This window comes from Caloenas nicobarica, chromosome 17 (genome assembly GCF_036013445.1).
Source record: "Caloenas nicobarica isolate bCalNic1 chromosome 17, bCalNic1.hap1, whole genome shotgun sequence".
NCBI lineage: Eukaryota > Metazoa > Chordata > Aves > Columbiformes > Columbidae > Caloenas > Caloenas nicobarica.
The window spans coordinates 10,582,597-10,604,349 of record NC_088261.1 but is presented as its reverse complement, the minus strand read 5'-3'; the positions used below and the strand labels follow the sequence as shown (position 1 = coordinate 10,604,349).

Sequence of the window (21,753 nt, the reverse complement as noted above, 5' to 3'; positions counted from 1 at the left end):
GCTATTTTCTGGCTCCAGTGAAACTGAGATAGGACCTCAGGAAAGCATATAAGAAACCTTATCTGGGAAGGGAGAATCAAGACGCTGGATGTCAGACAATTAGTAGTGGGTCTTTCTCGCCCTCTGGCAGAACTTACTACCAGGAAAGTCACATTTAAGAACACGGTTAGAATAATAAACAAGAAGCCACAGGCTCATGTTGTCATGCTGTCTGGATGGTGAGACCCTGCCTAAGAGCTGGTGCTGCGACAGAGGTCATCACTTTTTCACCAAAGCTCCGTACAGAATTTTAGGACCACAGGGTCAAAGAAAAATGTAAATCCCTCAGATGGACAGAAATAGTTGCTCAGGTATCTGTGCTGATGTAATCTATACATTATGGCACATCAGTCCCAGTGAACAATCACTGAAACATGGGTCTCTGGAGGGACAAGAGGTCTGAGATGAGACAGGCTTCTCCTAATAACAACCATTATCTGGCATCGAAATCTAGAGGTTCAGAGGACAGACTGGAGCAAATGCCGAGACTTCTGGGTGAACTGGCCCAGGATGGGCAAACTCCGCTGATAACTCTGGCTTCAGCATGTCCTCAGCCTGTCCTGCCGTCTGCAGGATCGCCACGAACACATCTCGCCTTGTCTTGCAGAAGGCTTTCAGGAGAAGGAGGATTAGACAGACATCAGATGATCCTTCAGACTACAGAACCAAGGATGTGTTTCCCAGGAACGCAAGGGCCAAGCCGGGCTACAGGCAATGGAGCCAGTCCTTGTTGGCATCTGAGGAAAAGCAGCCAATTTTGCAAACCCCACAGCTTCTGCAATCCGTCCCCTCAGCTCTTATCCCCCATTTCCCATTTGCAATCCGTCAGCTAAAGCAGTTTGCTACCACCGTTCGGCATTCCCCACGCTGGGCTCCCACCAGGCACGCTGGATTCCCAAGCTCCGCGACTTAAAACAGAAAAGACAGGACATCGGAACATCTTTTTTGGCGTTACCTGAACAATTTTAACATGCAAATGGTGTGGTTGGCAAGGGTTTGGAACTATTTTTGATTTAACACATCAACTGGCCTTCCTAGTGACCAAATTCCTGATGTTCTCAGGTGACCACGATGCACTCCCTAGGCAAGGAGAGAGGTATTATATATATGCCAACAGACCTGCAAAAAAAACCCCTTTCTCTAATACATAGAGAGACTCTTATTTCAACCACAGGAATATCTGACTGTTATTGAGATCTGATTATTACAAAGTGAAGCCAACACCCAGAGCACATGCTCCAGCCAAACACTCTGGTAGGTACCAAAGACCCAAAGTCTGTGTCCAAAATGGGGGATGAGGAAGGGCAGAAATGGCAGAAACAGGTGGAAGGAGTAAAGACCTGGATTATATCCCATCCAGAGCACAGGAGCAGGGGGTTACAAGGTGCACTTGAAGGTTTAGGTATAAAGAATTGTCAGTGTTTTGCCACAGGTTCTATTATATAATTCAGCAGTGGCTAACGTTGTTAGATACGAATAATCCCTAACAAATGCACTCAATATTGGGGTCTTTCTTCCCATGCCAAAGATTTAGGATTCCTAAAAAATTTAAGTAGCACATGAGTTCTTCCCTGACTTAAAGACACGATGTATCCTACTAGTCCAAAGTCTATGCCCTTGAACAAGGTCTTCCATAAAGACAGGACATCTTTAGGAAGACGAGACTTCTAAAGCCCCACTGGCTGAACCGAGCCAGGAGTCACGGGAGACACATCCAGTGTTGCCCACAGAGCAATTCTTGCTATTCCTGAAGAGCTGGAACAAGGTCATCCTGATACTAGGGAGAAATATATGCAATTGAGCACTTAATCTAATCACAGATGGAGAGCGTGCAGCAAGCAAAATTCAATAAAATAACTCAATAAATATAACTTATCCACCCTGCTAGAAGTTGGTAGCACAAACACTGAATTTTGCTTAAACTGGAGTGTCCAAGATGGGGTAGCACAATTCAGAAGGAAAGTAGTTGTTCAATCTGCAGTGAAAAGTGTAGAATACTCAGAAAAATTAAGAGGTTTTTGTGTGTGTTTTTTTTTAAACAAGATACTGAGAAATCTTAAGGTCATCTTGGTACACCTGCCAGACAGGAAGATGGGCTTTATTCCAAAGGGACACAACAAATTTATGGGGGATGACCATCATGAAGAGGCCAAATGTAGCCACGGAGCTCTGAGAATTAGTAGTGAAGGTTTACAACCAAGAACTGCCACATCACATCCTACGTTCATGAGACGTGGCCAGCTTGACCCTACCACACACAGGACTGTCTGCCTTTGCTGCTGGTGTTGATGTTATGGTGCTGTTTCTCAAGGAACACTGGATTTCCTCCTCCATTAATTACGCATTTCAGGCGCTAAGTGCGCACAGCTGGATACAAAGGTGGACAAAAGTCAGAATATTCAAGCAGGGCCCCCTCCAGCCATTCTGAGGAGCAGGCGTTGCTCTGCAAAATAAGAACCTATAGCAACATACGGGTTGATATTTCATTAGGTGAGTACGATTGCATTAAAGAGCAGACACAGGCAGGGAGCACACCTGGCCAAATTACAATGGTTACTTTCCCACCAGTAGTGTAAAAAAAAAAAAAAAATCCCAGTAGATTGAGGGGGAGTAGGGTTAAAAAATGGTACACGCAGGATGATGTGAAAGCCAATGTGTCAAGGGTATCAAACAGTGATTAACAGCACCAGCTGAGGGCTACGTGTTGAGGAGATTTGTGATAATAGATCCCAAGGAACTGCACGGTGCCTTCTAAGTGAATCAACAGCTGAGCTCCAGGGCAGTAATGCACGGTGAATCCCAGCACCCCAGGTTGGTTGGGGTTGCAGGGCCCTCTGTGGATCCCCAGCCCAGCCCTGCTCACGCAGGGTCACCAGAGCAGATCACACAGGTCGGGCCAGGCGGGTTTGAATGTCTCCAGAGAAGGAGACTCCACACCCGCTCTGGGCAGCCTGCTCCAGGGTCCAGCACCTCCCAGCAAACAAGTTTCTCCTCATGTTCACATGGAGCCTCCTGTGTTTCAGTCTGTGCCCGCTGCCCCTCACCCTGGCGCTGGGCACCACTGAACAGAGTCTGCTCCATCCTCTGACACCCACCCTGAGATATTGATCCCATTGATCGGATCCCTCTCAGCTGCTCTCCTGCAGCTCAACAGCCCCAGCTCTCTCAGTGTCTCCTCATCACAAAGATGCTCCAGACCCCTCAGCATCTCTGTGTCCCTCTGCTGGACTCTCTCCAGCAATTCCTTGTCCTTCTTGAACTGGGGAGCCCAGAACTGGACCCAGAACTCCAGATGAGGTCTCATCAGGGCAGAGCAGAGCGGGAGGAACAACCTCCTCGACCCGCTGCTCACACTCCTCCTCAGGCACCCACAGGATGTGCTGATGGCAGTTTTTCCATGGAGACTTGCCCAAACAGAGCAGGGTGGACTGGAGGGGCTGGTGCTGGGAAGGGGTTCTGTAGAAGACAAGAATATCAGAACAGCAGTGTGGATTCAGACCACAGATCCATCTAGCCCACGATCTTTCCTTTGGCAGCTGCCAACGATGAATTTCTGCAGGAGAGGTACCAACAAGACAAGCGTGCCAGGCTTCTCCCCAGGACGCTCTCCAAGCCCCAAACACGCTGCATTTTATACACTGAGGCAAAACTGGTACCGGTTATTTAACAGCCACTGATGGAATCTTCTCCCACATATTAGTTCCTGTTGTTTTTTGAACTTCTCTAAACTTTCAGCATCCTCAGCAGTTCCTGCAGCAAGGAACCCACAGCTGAAATGTGCACTATGAAGAGTACTTTTTTCGGTCCTTTTGAACCCGGTACTACCATGCGACATCCCAGTGTTTTCATACTGAAAGAGATTAACAGTCAATCCCTGTTGATGACTCTCTATATTTTTTTCACGTCACCCTTTAGATGTCCATTTTCCAGCCAGAAGAATATTAGGCAAGTTAGTTGTTCCTTGTACGGAACGCATCTTACAGTTTTTCTTACCCCTGTGCTCTTCTCCAAACCTCTTCCAACACTGCTGCACCTTTTTTAGAGGCAAGAGAAACAGAACTTCACACAGTATCCAACATGGGGATGTATCTTGGATTTATACATGAGCATAAATACAAAGCAAAAATATTTTCCTTTTTTCTTTTTTTTCCTCTTTATTGAGGGACTTATGCCTTTTGGAAATTCAGCTAGACCTACCCAAATGTTACAGCTCTTGACTCCTTCACATCCATTTATTACACCCCGCATTATAGTTCCTACCAACTTACTCCATACAGATTTTACAGCACACTGGTCTGGGCTTTTGTGGATGACTTGGAGCCCAGAGATAAACTCGTATCACATCAGTCACCTTCCAGTGATTTTAAACAAGATATATAATTAATGGTTCGAAGATTTCACCCTCCATACCTCTCGGGTGAATACCATCTGATCCCAGCGATAATGTTAATTTTGTCTATCTACATCAGCATCTCATCTACAGACATTTCAGCTTGAGACAGATGAAAGCACAGAAAGAATTGCATTCGTTTTTCTGTCACTGGTTTAGCTGCCCTAAGTGTATCTTTTACATTTCAGGTTTGTATAGGTCCTACGGACTGTCAGGCAAACTTTCTGCTTCTGATGTGACTGAAGAGAACCTATTATTAGTTATTTTATCATTTGCACGTTACTTCTGGTTTCCTCTTTTCACTGTGTTTTTACCTTGTTCCTCTTTTTTCTCATTTTATCATGTTTTTTTGCTTTTCCAGGATGCTTTCATGTACTTTCTTACCCTTTTGTTTAGGTATGCTTGATACCCTTTTATAATTTTTCAAGTGTTTCTTGAGAGTTACATTAGAACTCAGTTCCTCCTGTAGTGTCTTTAAATGCCTCCATGCCAACTGCAAGGATGCAACTCTTAGTTGGCCTCTCAGTTTCTTTTCAACAACCTTATGACATTTCTCGTAACTCCCCTTTCTGAATTAAAACATAACCATGAAGAACTTTTTGGCCTCTCAGTCAACATCTCTGCAGGAACAGAATACATGGATGTCACTGTTAGAGACCAGCTTTTCAAAAGCAAGATTTTGAATGAGGTACTGGAGAAGGCCAAGGCCAGTGTTGCTTCTCCCTGTCCTGGTTCCATGGCCGGCAGCTCCCTGAAGAACGATGGATGTCGTTGGAGGTTCCCATGACCCTCGATCCCCCTCAGCCCACCGAAGTCACCGGCCAGTTGAGGGTTCCGCAATGTCACATGGGGCCAAGATGCCCCACTCAGCCAGAGAAAGCCAGGGCTGGTTTTCTCAGGGAAGGCTGAGCAGGGACCTGTCCCACGGGCGTTCCTCAGGCTTGGTTTTATGGAGAAAGCAACCACAAAAGAGGCGACCGGCGATGGAGCACGAACACACGGGCTGGCACCAAGTCAGGCCACAACCAGGTGTAACGGTCACAAACGGCACACGGCGATTTCTCAACCAAGAACCTACACAAATTATTGCAATGATCTTTTTTAAAGTCCTGCTTGTAGGAGCTGCATGTTGTACAAGTACATGGAGTTTGTCCATCACTCAAATCAGGTATCTGCATCTCTCATGGAGGTTTGTGCTTCGTACAAAGTTTGCAGAAAACAGCTTTTGGTACAGCCATCTTCCTCTTGAGAGACAAAACGGAGGTCAGATGTACTCGAAGGAGGCAATAGAAAGAGTAGATGATCGTGGAGAAGGATGGAGGAGAGCAAAGCGTTGGAGGCAAACCACAGAATCACAGAATCATTCCAGCTGGAAGAGACCCTCAAGATCATGGAGTCCAACCATAACCCACCCCTGGCACTGCCCCATGTCCCTGAGAACCTCATCTCCGTCTGTCCAACCCCTCCAGGGATGGTGACTCCACCACTGCCCTGGGCAGCCTGTTCCAATGCCCCACAGCCCTTGGGGGAAGAAATTGTTCCCCAGATCCAACCTCAACCTCCCCTGGCGCAACTTGAGGCCATTTCTTCTCATCCTATGATAACAGACAACAGTCTAAACCATTTTGTGCACCAATAGTGACCAAGAAGACCACGTACAGAAAAATAACAAGAATAAACAGTGTTCTGAGCAAAAAGGAAGATGAAAATGATAAAAGATAAAAGAAACTTCAGAGAGCAGATGAGTAGAAAAAAAAAAGCTGAGTGAAACTATTTGACCTGGGGCATCTTATATGAATGAGACCAGAGGAAACAGAGTAACGGGGAGGACAGTGACATTTTTGTGGCCCCGGGGAAATGTTTTGACAGAAATCTCTGGCGTTGACATTCAGGGACATATGTGCACCCAGAGTATGGCTGGAAATGAGGACCACTATTCAAATAAGGTATTTGTGGAACAAAAGAGTAACTGAGGTGCAGCATGACAAGCGGAAAAGGGGGAACTCGCGTAGCCTTCAGGATCTTTGCGAGGTTCCACTTCTTTTGGAATAAAACTGTCTTAGTGAATAAAGTTATTAAGATAATTTTGCAAGTACTATGATTCAAGACTGAAGCAGTAACAGATACACACGTCAGCTCGCTCACTGCTTTAAAACATGATCAGTGTAGGGTTTCTGAAGTTGTATTTCTACACTGGATGGTGGTCTAAAGAGATTATCTTGCTAAGCATTAATTCAAATTGACATCAGAAGGTGACAGGAATTGCAGCCATGCCCTCTTCATTATTTGACTTGAAGATGCTCCCTATATTTAGACAATTTGAAAGCAACATTTTTGTGCAGGATCCTGCACAAAATGCAACTAATGAAAGAACCAGCGTTCTCCAGTCACTACCCAGATCTCCTCGGTTGGCTCTTCTGCTCTCCCATGTGGGAATCTCCCTAAATCCTCTTTCGGTGCCTTCCCTGCCCCTGCTCTGCTCTGTTATTGGGCTTTGGGGCCTTTCTCAGGAAAACAACTTCCCATCTGTAATAGGACCAGAGTGCTACTTATTGTCCATACCTGGATCCAATTCAGTCCCAATGTCTCCCCAGGTTCCTGCAGCATGTCCCTTCCCCAGCCAAACAGAGACCCCGTGGAACAACAGTTCCTGACGGGATTTAGGTGTAGGAAGTCAAAATTCTGTTCTGTTGTGCAATTTTGAACTAGAATTCACATACCTTTTGTCAAACAATGGCAAAATTAATCCCCAAACTGCTTTACTTACATTCAAAATTAATGCGTCATAATTGAACTTGGTAAAAAACTTCTGTTTCATGGAGTTTATGGTTTAATTCCACTCCCTAGTCTGAATTTCTGTATATGACAATCTGTTCCATTTCTGCCATTGTCCCAACACTGAGCACAGTAAAACGTATTAGATCAACCCATTTGATCACTGGAGACCGAATTACCAAGATGAAGAGCAAAAGAGAGATCAAAGGGCCGCTAATGCCCTTAACTCACCCTTTCGGGTTAGGGAAGCAACGAGGTGAGAATCCATCTGTTGATGCAGGCAGATGATTCATGTCTCAAGCTGCAGAGGAAGAGGCTACACACCCAAAATCTGCGATAATTTGAACGAGGTGGCTGCAGGGGGGAGAGAATCTTCCACTTAAACCTGGCGATCTGTTCCAGGAGTAACACACACAACCTCAGTGCTCACCAAACAAGATTCTCTCCACTACTTTGGAACACTGACCCATTTGTTATAGCGCCTCGTTTCGAGGTAAAACCAATCCCTGATGCTCCTTAAAGAAAGCAGAAAAGGTCCCAACCACGTCTCGGCCGGCGGGCGCCTGGGCTGCACCGGCAGCGAGCCCGAAGCTCCAAAGCGCGCGATGTGATTACGATTCCTTAACGCAGACTCAAAGTGTCATGGGCAAATGAAAGGCAGCACAACCTTCCTGTTCCTTACAGCTGGGAACTAGGGGGAAAATAAACAGGTATTTAAAAAAAATAAACCGCAGAACTCAAACAGGAGAGACCACCATGACCATCCACGCCATTTACGCCTATTTTATATATACCCTGCGCTCCTGCCTGTGTCTAATCTCAAGACCCAGAATGAAAACCCAAAAGTGTCCTAAAATATGAATGTGCAATGCTCAAGTGCGATATATTCCCCCCATACCGAGGTTCGGCTGACAAGTCCGCTTTGTTTGTAAACCAAAATTTCGTATATTTGACCTTCGGTAATCCCTGCAACACCGATTTTATGATACTGAAGACACCCGGACCTGAAGATGAAACTACCCTGCACATTTTCCATTGCACTGATTTGTTACTCTTGTCTTTTTAGGTTCAAATTTTCTTATTTTCAGACTAAGTAAGACTTTTGGGGAAAGTCCATGGCAAGCTTTTAGGCATGTTTGAGAGCTCTATGCCTTGAAAATTAGAGATATAGAATACATAATAATGCATGCCAATTTTTGTGCCAAATAAGGTCTAATCCACCAGAGCTCCCTTGGATCATACAAAGTTCGTGCCATTTGTATTATTTTGATAATTCCAAAAGTTTTCATTTGAAAATAATGGATTTGTATGCAATTCCAAATGGCCTTCCATAATCTGCACTAAACGCCTGGTAAAGCTTTACGGAAACATAGAACAAAAAGTGATTTCTCTAATGGTTCAGCACCGTTCAGCCCCCAAACCCAGCCTGGCCACAGCCACTGGGAACAACTGGGGCCAGTTTCCCTCCTGTCATCTCACCCCTCTCCCAGTTTATCTTTGGGAAATCACACAGAATCCCAGAATGTCCGGGGTTGGAAGGGACCTCGGAAGCTCATCCAGTGCAATCCCCCCGCCGGAGCAGGAACACCCAGATGAGGTTACACAGGAAGGTGTCCAGGCGGGTTGGAATGTCTGCAGAGAAGGAGACTCCACAACCTCCCTGGGCAGCCTGGGCCAGGCTCTGGCACCCTCACCGGGAAGAAGTTTCTTCTCATATTCAAGTGGAACCTCCCATGTTCCAGTTAGCACCCATTGCCCCTTGTCCTATCACTGGTTGTCACCCAGAAGAGCCTGGCTCCATCCTCCTGACACTCCCCCTTTCCATATTGATCCCCATGAACGAGTCACCCCTCAGTCTCCTCTTCTCCAGCTCCAGAGCCCCAGCTCCTCAGCCTTTCCTCACACGGGAGATGCTCCGCCATGTCCCCTTGCTCCTCGGCTCTGTCCCCACTGGGTGTGCGCGGTGCCGGTCGCTCCCCCCAGCGCTGTGGGTTTAACCTGCCGACCGCCGCACTTGGCTTTGCTGCTTCTCTTCAGCCCTGCGCCATGAAATCACTTGGGCCACCAGAGCCATGGCCTTTTTAATACCGAAAAGCTTCATTTAAGGGTAGGTCTGCGCCTACGTGTGTCATAAATAATTCTAGCAGGATGACGACCAGCACCAGACGGTGCATGGGGAGCATTCAAAAAACATGCGAGGTGGTGGAAGATTTAGGTTTAAAGTCCTTCAAACTCCTTTTTAAGCAGAGAGCAGCGTCCCACCACCCATCTTCTGACTGGGAAAGAAGACCCACCGCGCAGAGCTGCAGCGCAGGCCCTGCCTGTGCTCAGGACGGGGACGGAGGTTCAGAAACAGCCGCTACGCTCGGCTTTTCCCAGCAGGTAATTCCAGCTCAGACTCCTCACTCTGATCTGGGTTTCAGTGTCTCACCTTTCAGATACACTTACATCCTACACTAATGCTATACTAATCTACGCTGCAGGTTATACTGTATCCTATACTATCCTATAATACTCCTCTGTGTCCAAATTTTAAAAGATCTGTCTGGCCCACGTAGTTTCTTGAACACTGCAACGTATTTGTCTTGGGTTACTGCTGCCTTTTCAATTCAATGCTCTGTGTGGTTCCCAAGACAACTTCTCCTTTCCTGAGCAGTATCTATGTCACATCTAAAGATAATTTTTTAAGCTGTAAGAGCCATTCTCACTGTTCCACTTCAGTGCAATTTCCCATTTTAAAGGTTTGTGTCCAAGTTCCACTTTTTGGTACTTAGGCAACGAATTTTATTATTCTGCAGTCAATACAAGTGGCTCAATTCTTGCCAGCTTTTGAGTCAGTTCTTGCACATTACTTAACACTAAGTCAAGAATCTCTTTCTGTGTACTCTAGTACTACCTGTTCCAAGAGGCAGAAATTGCTTCTTTGAACTCACTCTTATTGTGCTATCGGACCAGTTTATTCACAGGTAATTTAAGTCGCCATTATCATTTCGTTAGACTTTCCCACTTCTTTGATCTCTGTCAACATTATGCACTCAACATCCTTTTGTTGATCCAGGAGCCAGCAGTACAGAAGACGACTAATATATTTACTTTCCTATGGGTTGGGAGCGTAACCCTCTCTAAGCAGTTAAGTAGGTGATTATAACTCTCCAATCACACTCTGCATTGCAACATCGGAAACACTCTCCATTTCCAGGATGATCACGTCAGGCTCACTGCAGCAATTTCAGTGGTTAATTAGCATTGGTGTTAGAAACATGCGCTACAATCCCTTTCTGAACATGTTTGATTTTCAGCTTTTGAATCGTGCACAACACCCAAAAATGATGATTCGGGATCCTCCTCTAATTTTCATTTATTCCACCCTAACTAGAAGATTGACTTTGACTTTTTTTTTTTTTTAATAATTTATTTCTTTGAGGCGTAAGAGGATAATCCTTGCTTTGGGGTTCAGAGCCTTTAGGGAGTTTGTTGAGTTCTCATGGGTTTTCCCTGCAGTCATGAGCTAAAACAATGTGCTCGGTGGGTAAATGCACGTTGACTTTCTCCTACAGTCAAGTAACTATGAAACTGCTGAGATTATATGGAAATGAAGCAGAAGTATTGTGAGAGTTGTGATAAAATAATGCATGTTGGGAAAACTGATTATATACCTGCTAAGTAAGATGACTGTTCCACTGTTCTATGTATCTATACGGTTTTTCTACATGTGGGAATGTAAAGTGATTGATCATTGCTTTGCCTTCTCTATAGTAGAGTAGTTTGAGTTTGTCTGTCCGTTTTTAAATATAATTGTTTGGGACTTTTTCCAAATTTTCAGCATTTCCAAAACACTAGCCCCAAAACTAGAGACTGTAACAATCCCAGCCACACCACACACACTAACGGTATCATCCTTGCCCTTTTATACAAGATTCAGGTTTTACACACTCAAATTAAAAAAATATACTAATGCTCAGCTTTAATTACTTACGTTCGTATATACTACACTTTACTTCAAAAAACCTTTAAGTGCTGAGCTATTTCTCAAATTAAAAGTTTTTTCTTCCACAATTATATTTGTGTGTGAATTCTGTTGTAATTCAACTTGGAAAAATCTTATATCTCCCTCTCTCATGTCTCTCCAGTGGCTCTGGAAAGACTTTTATTTCCAAGACTTCGCTTATTTTCCTGTCTATCTTCAAACGAACATCGTCAACTCTCTCCAGTATCACGTGGAAACTGAGGTTTGGGCAAGAAGGAAACTAAGATTTATTCCCTGAAATCCACTAAAAGAATAGCAGAAATCGCAAAAGTGGGGGCTGTAAAAATTGCATTAGTGATGATATTAAAGGGAGTTGATCTGGCAAACAGTGACAGGAACTGCAGTTCAGAGGGCACGCGGACTCCTTGGCTGCTCATGGTTTGCCAGTTGTCAGTGAAATCCAAGGATGTTCTTCCTCACCTACTTGTCTAAAAGGTTTGGTTCTTTCACCTGTAGTGGTGGGCAGTTTTCTGACTTCTTGGGGACTTCTTCCATAGAATCACAGAACAGTTTGGGCTGAAGGGCCCTTCCCAGCTCCCCCAGTGCCCCCCTGCCATGAGCAGGGACATCTGCACCAGCTCAGGTTGCTCAGAGCCCCGTCCAGCCTGGCCTGGGATGTCTCCAGGGATGGTTCAGCCACCACCTCTCTGGGCACCCTGGGCCAGGCTCTCACCACCCTCTGGGCCAACAATTCCTTCCTCATGTCCAGCCTGAATCTCCCTCCTTTAGTTTAAAACCATCACCCCTTGTCCTGTCACAACAGGCCCTGCTAAAAGTCTGTCCCCATCTTTCTTATGGGCCCCTTTTAAGTCCAGAAAGGCTGCACTAAGGTCTCCCCAGAGCTTCTCTTCTCCAGCTGAACCCCCCAGCTCTCCCAGCCTGTCCTCCCAGCAGAGCTGCTCCAGCCTCGGGTCATTTCTGGGGCTCCTCTGGCCCCTCTCCAGCAGGTCCATGTGTGTCCTGCGCTGTCCCCAGAGCTGGCCCAGCCCTGCAGGGGGGTCTCACAGAGCGGGGCAGAGGGGACAATCCCCCCTCGCCCTGCGCTCCCGCTCGCCGCTGCTTTCCCCGGAGCCACACAGGTCACTGCAACCAGCGCTCTCAACTTCCAGCCATTTGGAAACTGCAAGCAAGTTCCCAACGCTATTTCTCCTGTGTGAGGCAACAGTCAACGCTCAGAGCACGTGCTCTCTGAACACGCTTGAAGCTGATTTCTGTGAGAAGTCCAAGGTGTTGGTTTTTTGACCTATAAAGTCTGAAGCGGCTCTGCCTACTTGAGAAATTCCTCTCCCTTTGCATCACCAGCGCGGTGCGAGTGCCAGAGGCAGCGCTGCTGGGCGGGCAGGGCGCAGGCAGGGCGCAGGCAGGGCGCAGGCAGGGGGCAGGCAGGGGCAGGCAGGGGGCAGGCAGGGGGCAGGCAGGGGGCAGGCAGGGGGCAGGCAGGGCGCAGGCAGGGGGCAGGCAGGGGGCAGGCAGGGGGCAGGCAGGGGGCAGGCAGGGCGCAGGCAGGGCGCAGGCAGGGGGCAGGCAGGGGGCAGGCAGGGCGCAGGCAGGGGGCAGGCAGGGCGCAGGCAGGGGGCAGGCAGGGGGCAGGCAGGACGCAGGCAGGGGGCAGGCAGGGCGCAGGCAGGGGGCAGGCAGGGCGCAGGCAGGGGGCAGGCAGGGGGCAGGCAGGGCGCAGGCAGGGCGCAGGCAGGACGCAGGCAGGGCGCAGGCAGGGCGCAGGCAGGGCGCAGGCAGGACGCAGGCAGGGCGCAGGCAGGGCGCAGGCAGGGCGCAGGCAGGGCGCAGGCAGGGCAAACGCTGCCTGCACACCCACCGCTCACCCACCAAACCAAAACCCAGAAAGCGCCCAGAGAACCGGCCACAGGGGCAAGGGGTAGAATATGACATTGGGGTTATTTTATTATAGGTAAAGAAGAGATTTTTGAAGTTAGCTTCAAAGAACATAACACACTGTGGTCAAAATCCATTTCTGTGGATGAGCCCAGAGAACATGGCAGGGAGAGATGAAACCGAGAAAATGTTAGAATCACAGAATCATTTCAAGATCATGGAGTCCAACCATAACCCAGCCCTGGCACTGCCCCATGTCCTGAGAACCTCATGTCCGTCTGTCCAACCCCTCCAGGGATGGTGACTCCAGCACTGCCCTGGGCAGCCTGTTCCAATGCCCCACAGCCCTTGGGGGAAGAAATTGTTCCCCAGATCCAACCTCAACCTCCCCTGGCGCAACTTGAGGCCGTTTCCTCTGGTCCTGGCGCTTGCTACTTCTGGCATAAGTACATTTGTTGACGCTCCATCATTTACGTGCTGGATTCCTTATATTAAATTAAGAATGTATTTCTAAAAGTGTATTGACCAGAACGCTATGAAGATAATTACAAGTTAAAGAGACCTTTGCTTGAATATAGGGCTAATTCTGCACCACCTACCCTTAAGCAATGTCCTTACACCGCTGCACTAAGAGAACATCGCCCTGGAAACAGGCCGGGGCGGCCCACGTCCACCCCGAGCCCTGCAGGTTGTGTTCTGCGATGGGCACGAGGGCTGACTGCGCCTTACAGGGTCTGACAGAACCAAGGCCACCTATCCAAAAATGCTCCAGAAACTGGACTTCCTTAACTCATCAACTGTAAAGATAACCACGTTATGTACCTCCATTGCATACACAGAACCTGTCATGAAGGTAGATGTGACCAGGCTTAAGTTCTTTTAAAGAAGAATTCCGATGACATCAAAGTTAAACGCGTGACCTAACGTTTTTGGAAGACTGGGATGTTGACAACCACATGTAAACCGAGATGTCCCAATAAAGCCTAATTCAGCTGTATTTTATATCCGACCATCTAAACGTGAATTAAAAATAGTTCCTCCCAGTAATTTCTTACTTATTTCATACTTTAGCAGTTAGGGCTCCGTTTCCCATTTTGTCTACCCAGAGGCAGGAACCCACCGCAGGATCAGGACCCAAACAATTTTCAATGCCACTTTACATTCCGAGTTTCACTGTGTAGTGGCAGAATTAGAAATGACACCGTAAGACACAGGCGGCAGGTCCCCGGCACACTTGGTGAACGTTTCACAGCGCTTGGCACAAACATCCCCGACCCCAACATTGCCGCCTAAAACCAAACCCAGAGGATTTTCCGCGCTGGATTCGGCGGATCCGGGACAGGAACGATCACCTGCGCACACGTAGGGGCGGAATCAAGGCCTAAAAACACACCCAGCGCAGGCCGGTACCTGTGTGCAAACTCAGGTTGGTGTTTCCCCAAGCCGCTCCGGTTCGAGGATGATTTTTCAAGGATAAAGTCCGTTTGTAAATCCAACACTACTCACAGCTTAGTAATCAAAACACCCCGTTAGCGCGGCTGTGACTGCAGGAGATTCAAATATCCCACTTTGTGTCACTGCAATCGGTTAAAAATGTCCACACATCACACAACAGGTTTTCATCTCCCCGTTTCCAAAAGGGCCACCCCTCTATACTTTGCACTCAGTTGCAACACCGCTGTCGTTTTTTGTAAGGAATAAATATTGACTTTCCTGGACATTGCCTCACAACAGAACAGGACCTTGAGTACATTTGTCTCAGGTATTTTTTTTTAGCCTGGTAATATAATTTTATAGCAGAGCTTTCGTTCTGAGTAGTTCAAAAGGTGTGGAGAAACAGGCTTTATAAAGGTCACAAATTGTCCGTTTTCGTTTTCAGACAGGTGACCATGTTCTAAAGCTGGCTCAACTGTATTACTTTTATTATAAGACTGTACAAAATGTATTGCTTTAATTCAAATTTCCAAAGTACAAACGTAATTAATATTACAACATCCCACATTTGGAAAGTCAAGTCTGGAAAAAGCCATGCAAAATGAAGATTTAATATTAACGCAGGCTGTTTTGTCGTTTCTTGTTCTCAAGAATAAAAAGCACGCGACTGCCAAGCAAATTACCAGCAGAAATGAGAGAGCGCAGACCAGGTCTTGAGAAACCGAGCTCAAAGCAGCACGTGCAGGACACCAAACCGCTCAGCTCCATCTCTCCACAGCATCTCATGGCGAGATGTCCTGATGTTCTCTCCTTAGGAAAGGTCAGAAACCAGCACTAATTTCACTTATAAAAATACACAGTGGTGACACCACAGGAAGCAGAGTCCGGGTAAAATTCACATTTCAGGTACAAGCAATACACACGACAACAGGTAGCGAGGTTGGTAATTCTGGCGGGCGAGGCCTCGATGTGTGTTTTAGCCGTAACAGAGTCCCAGCTGTTAGCAGAAGCGAGCAGGAAACCTTACGGATTCCACGCACACACACACAAAAATCGTGCTTTCTGACAGATGTTCAGCGTCCCAACGTGTGACTCAACACACTCAGCTTTATAACATCAATTAAGATACGCAATAATCTCCATGGGATCAACCAACCACAGCCAAAATCCAGCATTAATACAAGCGCAGCTGCAGACCGTGACCGAACGAAGAATCAACCGTTTGCACAAACCAGCGAGCAGGGGCACAAAGGAACAAAACACGCAGGTGGACAGTTCACACACAAAATGCCTCGTTCCTTCGGTTAGACATCCGCAGCCAGGAAATAAAATCAAATGCGCTGTGCTGGGAGCTGAAGCAGCCAGGAGAGAGCGGGGGGAGAGGGCGGGAGGGGGCGGCAAGGCAGGTGGAGGGGGTAAAACAACGCTGCTCTTACCTGCAGCAGTTTTCCTTCGGCCGGAGTCACCTCGGCGACGTTTGCAAACTCCCCCTCCAGTATGATGGGCTCCACTTTGAGGGGGATCACGCGAATGATGGCTTTCTGCGCCGCCGACCGCTCCGACTCGACCGCCGCCGCCAGCGCCAGCTCCGTTTGGCCCAGTCCTGCCTGCAGCGTCGCCATGAGCAGCCAAGGCCAGAGGAGAGCCAGCTGCAGCTGGGGGCCAGCACTCATGCTACCAGCTGCAGCAGCGGGCTCGGGCCACACATACCGCTCGGGAACGCGTCCTCAGCCCGCGGCGGAGCTCCGGCCCTCGGCAAAGCTCGTCGGGTTCCCGGGCGCGCGGTCCCGGCGCCGGGGAGGTGGGAGGAAGAGGAGAGCGGGGCCAGCGCTGCTCAGCGGGCAACCGTGCCGGCTCTCGCCGTCGCCGCGTCTCTTCCTCGGTGCCACGTGCTCAAAGGCCGCTGGGAGCTCAAAGGCATATTTTAAACAAACAAACACCCAAAATATCCCAGATTACGAGTCCCTCCTCCAGCAGATCAATCCGGAAAGATCAGCGAAACAGGTTGCACGCAAGAAATCAGTTCAGAGAGACAGGAACAGCGGGGAGCGTTAGGAACTCGTCAGCCGCACGGAGACGAGGCCGGGGGAGATCTCCCCATGGACGCCGCGTCCTCGTGTCTCCTGCCCAAGCATCGGGATGATCCACAGGTCCAAATCATCCATCTCAGGTACCCCTGAGAGACACCTCAGCTTCTTGCCAGCATTCCCCACAAGCTCTCCACCTTGAATGTTACCAGCGGTTACCGGTATCCTTCTCCGAAATTATGCAGGAGGTATTTATTGAATTTATGGTGAAAAGAAAGATTGCTTCTGTATCGTTCTCTTCCAAATCAAGCGGATCCCTTCCATCTTTCTCGTGCCAGAAGCGCTTCATTCAAGTTTGGAGATCAACTTTACTTTTCTCCCAGCAATCCGCGTTCAGAGTCTGACTCCAGGGGCAGCTCTCCAGGATAATTAATAAGGCACAGAGCTTCTCATCATAGTTTCAGGTTCCCAGGGAAGCAAAAGGCCCCGAAACACTTCAAAAGTTTAGATACTGAGCCAAACGGGTATCAAGCAAAAAGTTACAGCGTATCTGGTTTCTCTTGTACAATTTCTGTGCACGCCTGAGTTCCGGTGCGGCCACTTCCACGCGCACATTAAGGAGATCACAACTAAAGGCCCCACAAAATAAAATACAAAGTTCCATGGTCTGCCCAAAGGTCACATGAAATGCATCGAGGGGTCTTCATAACTGGGAGAATTTAGACAGAGGGTATTTTCAATTAAAAGCAAAGTTAACAGTTGATCACGTTGCTACGAAGAGAAAAAGCGATTTAAAAGAAAATAAAAAAGATCTGCAAACCTGCGAGGCAGCGTGGAGTCCACAGGGGCCGGGCCGGAGGGAAATGTTGCTGTAAATCCTGGGGAAAAGTTATTTCCAGTAGTTTAAGAAAACTACGTGGGTCTGATAACGTTTGGGTTTGGCCTTATTAAAAGAGAAAAAAGTATAATGAAAAAGTATTACAAAAAAGGCAAAGCAAACTCTCTCGCAGACGTGCAGCAGGCAGGTAGGTGCGAGCGGAGCTGCACAGCCCGAAAGAGAATCCAGCGAGATCAAAGGGAGAAAATGACTGCGGGCTGAGCTCCGGGGGCAGGCACGGCTGGGAGCGAGGTGTCCGCATGGAACCGAGAGACCTGCGGAACAACCCAAAACACTCCGGAAAAACTCCTTGAAAACACCAAAGTCTCTCCTGTTGCTCCAGCAAACGCGATTATCGGCTCTGAACGCGGAGAGCGCGATGGAAAAGAAAACCTGGACCATCAGCAGCGACCCGGCAGAGCGTTACCGGGCAGGGAAGCCGCTCGGGCAGGCGCTGCCAGCGGCCGGACAGCCCCGCAGCTGCTGAGGGAGAAATTAAAAAAAGAAAAAAAAAAAGCCTTTTTTCCAGAAAAAAAATTATAAAAGCTTAAAAATGAAGCGCTGATCGGAGCGGGCGGGCTGCGGCTGCCGTGTCCTCCCGGGCCGGCCGGCGCTCTCTACCTGTGACACAAAGTGAGGGTGGAGCCGGCGGAGCCACCGCCCCCGGCCCGCAGCGCGGGCTCCCCCTCCCGCCCGCCGCTGCTGCTGGGCCTGGCGGGGCCGGGCCGCGCTGGGGGACGGCGGAGCGGGCCGGCCGGGACACCGGGCAGAGCGGGGCCGGGGAGACCGGGCAGAGCGGGGCCGGGGAGACCGGGCAGAGCGGGGCCGGGAGACCCGGGCAGAGCGGGGCCGGGGGGGGCCGGGAGACCCGGGCAGAGCGGGGCCGGCCGGTGTGTGGCCCCGCAGGCCCGGGCAGGGCCCCCGACACCGCACACGCCGCCCGTTCTGCTGCAGAAGCTCTTCGGGAGCTGCTGGTGCGGGAGGTTCCAGATCAGGCTGATGTCAGAGGTCTGGAATTCAGCTGTTCCACTCTTCAAACCTTCCAGCATCCCGCAGGTTGGGGAGTTTCTGAGCTGGGGGACGTACCCAGAGCGCGGCGGTTGATAATCTGAAGGATTTCACAAGCACCTTTTGCCCATTTACACTTTCTTCCACAACACCCTCTGCAAATGACCTCCACAAATGGTTTCAGTGAAGTCAATAACTACTTTTTTGGACTGTAGATATTCTCCCAGGATGCTTCCAAGAGTGATCTCTGTTAGTTCACAGATGCACCTTTGACTGTCACCAGCCTTGCTGCACGTAACCAACTTTGCATCCTGGGGATTCAGCAGCTGAAGGTACCACAGCCGTTCAGAGAGCCGGGCTGGCACGAAGCAGATCAGCATAAAACTCTTCCCCTTAGTTTCAGCCTGTTGGGAGCCTCTAAAGACTCCACATTCATCACCAAAGGGCACATCTCCACGCGGAGGTTCTTAGGGACGAGGATGACACAGCTCTTGGCCCAGTACTCAAGACGCCGGGGCCAAAAAGGTGAAGAAATTTCCGTTTTCAGCCACCTCTGCTGCAGCGTTCAGAGCAGCACGGAGCTGCAAATATGCAGGATCAAGGACAAATGGAGCAGAAAGGGAAATAACTTCCCCGTTTAACAGAATGCGATCAAGTGGATGATTACATACGCACCGTCTTTACTTGAGACCACCCAATAATTTGGCCAAATGTTACTTTAAAATGGTACGGAGTGACTGAGCTCTAACAGCTTTTTTTCACTCTGCAGAATGGGAAGGGAGCCGTTCACAAACCAAACAGAACACTGTGGGTCGGACCTGCAGCCTCAGAGCAACTGGAAACATGTCACTCGGCGTGGGATGGAGCGGAGCTGCGAGAGGACACGTGGAAATTAGCGCAGAAACACGGATGATGTGCCTGGGGGTCACAGGCTGTCGCTGCTGGGGCTGAGGGAAAAGTGCATTCAGGACAGATTAATGAGGGCTTTGTTCCTCATGCAGCCAAACTAATCCCTGGAGTAACTCCTGAGAAATTAATAAATTATGCAAAGAAAGAATTCATCCACTTTTTTAAAAACTTGTCTGTGTTGTAATGGTTATTTGTTGATAGAAGTGTCAGCACAAACTATCGAAATGTGAAGCATTTTTTCAGCTATGATACACTGTCATCTGTAATTTAAAACACAGAGGTAAACAGAAGTGCAACACTCATTTTGGTTTAAAAGTTTAATTTATTGCAGATTGCTGCAAACATGCTGCCTAAGCAGGAGTACAAAAGAACATCCTTGAGGTTAACCAAACCCACTCTGTTCCCATTAATAAAAATGTCGTTAAAAACATCTTGTTACAGAAGTTATTTCTTATTATTTACGAATCTACTACATCCACGTTAAGGTGCTAAAACGCTAGACATTCAATCTAGAGTTACCTAAGACTTGTGAGGCCTTGTGCAATATTATATTTATTTCCTAAAGCAGCAAGTGCCCTTTCTCCTGTGCTCTCTCACAGTATCATGGTGAGTTGGCTAAAGATAGAGTTTACACGCAAGTATATTCTTAAAGTGCTGTACTGCAGGAGATCCAGCTCCATAACCTTGTCAAATCAGTATATTAAAAAATTTTAATACTAAGATTTCATCATTTGTCTTTAAAACCACAAAGTATTCAGACACTAAGTCTCCCCTAACTTAAATCTCCAAAAATAGAAAATCTTTTGGTGGTAAACAAGAGGAAGAAAGGTAAGCTAAGCAGTTCCCTTTGTATTTTCTGTGAATTAAAAAGCTAGTAGCTCCCGTTTGATAAGGCTGAATTCCTGTGATCGCCATCTCCAGTGCTTCCAGACCCCGTCACCGGCACAAACCCCACAGGACACACACACCGGCTGCTGTTTCCACGGGATATTAAACGACGGTCTCAAACCACGTCAGCCGGGGAGCACAGAACCAAACTCGGGTGCCAAAGCCGCACCAATGTTATCAAACGTCTTTTCCATTTAACTACCTGGATACTCTCATTTAGAAATGCTTTCCACATCGTTTCACTGGAGGTGGAGGATTCGAACGTAGCACGTGCCCTCCCACCACTCACATCAACTGGAATTGCACTGCACACATGTAATATACAATAAAGAATAAAAGATCCAAGGACAATCCGTACGGTGAGGCTCCACCCCACCCAAAAACATCCTCAGATTGCATTTGTCTCGTTTGGACTGTTGAATAATTAAAGGTTTTGTCTCAGTCCATCCTACTGCTCAGTGTTCACCGCAGCCCGAAGCCGCACGAAGCTCTGCAGGGCACTGAGGTGGTCGGAGAAATTCTCTCTGCTCCTTCCCTGCGCATTTTGCTCAGGGCTGGCTCTCATTAAATATAAAAGCAGTATGAATATGCATGAAGCAATTAAATTTATCTTTTAAGTGCTCTTTCGCATGTTATTTCCCTAACAACACAAATACAGAATGGGGCCCCTTTATCCTTCAAACAGTATTTTGACATAAATAAAATTGCCTAGCTATTAAAAACTTAAGATCTACTACCAATATAGATACTATCATATTTTAAAACTTAAAAAAGTATTTTGAAGACCTACTTAAAATAAAGTACCAAACCAACAAATTACCTAGCATTACAGATACCATTAGAATCAAAAGAAAACTATTAAAACAGAAGAATTCCCTACGAATGTAAGCGAGGAGCCGCTGTCACATGAAACAGATACACACTAGAAAGGACCCACTTGCTGCTGAAACAGAGCACTGGTTTAGGAAGGAAGAGCATTTGCTGGTTAATCACTCAGAAAATTAGCTCATCTTTCCTAGAGCTGCTCTCCAGAAACCCCTGACCCATTCAGCCCCAGAATCTTGTGACTTTCCTGCGCTTTTGTTTCATCCACAATTCCCAGCTAAGGGCCAGAGTGTGACTTCAAGCAAAGACACGAGAGCACCAAACAGCATGTACGCCGAGCGTACTGTAGCTTCCAATAATGTTCAATAAAAAGATTCCAAATACAGCGCTAAAAACTATTTGTTTCCCAGTAAGAAAGTTTTGAGAAAGTTATTAAAGGCTTCCCGTTTACAAAAAGTTCAGGCTTTCCATATCTAAAAAATACGAGCAGCTAATTACATCATATTAAATACTCTACCACTAGATGCCTTATAACTTGACAGGTAGAAAATGTAATGGAAGAGGTGTAAAAAAATGGATCGACTAATATCCTACAAAGTTAAAATGATAGCAAAGAGGGTTTGTAAAATATAAAATATAAAAAAAACACAGTTGAAATGATGCAAAGTGCCTGTTGTATGCAAGCGCTGCCGCTGGGGTGGGAGAGGGGAACCAGCCGGCA

General features: G+C 47.7%; 1 protein-coding gene across 1 annotated transcript in view; it reads right to left on the bottom strand.

Annotated features, from left to right (window-relative positions):
• RNF43 (ring finger protein 43) overlaps positions 1–16,171 on the bottom strand; it is a 61,087-nt gene extending 44,916 nt beyond the window's left edge. Inside the window, exon 1 of the mRNA XM_065647265.1 lies at positions 15,935–16,171. Coding sequence (XP_065503337.1) covers positions 15,935–16,171 — 237 coding nt within the window. The remainder of the gene's footprint in view (positions 1–15,934) is intronic.
• Positions 16,172–21,753: the final 5,582 nt, after the last annotated feature.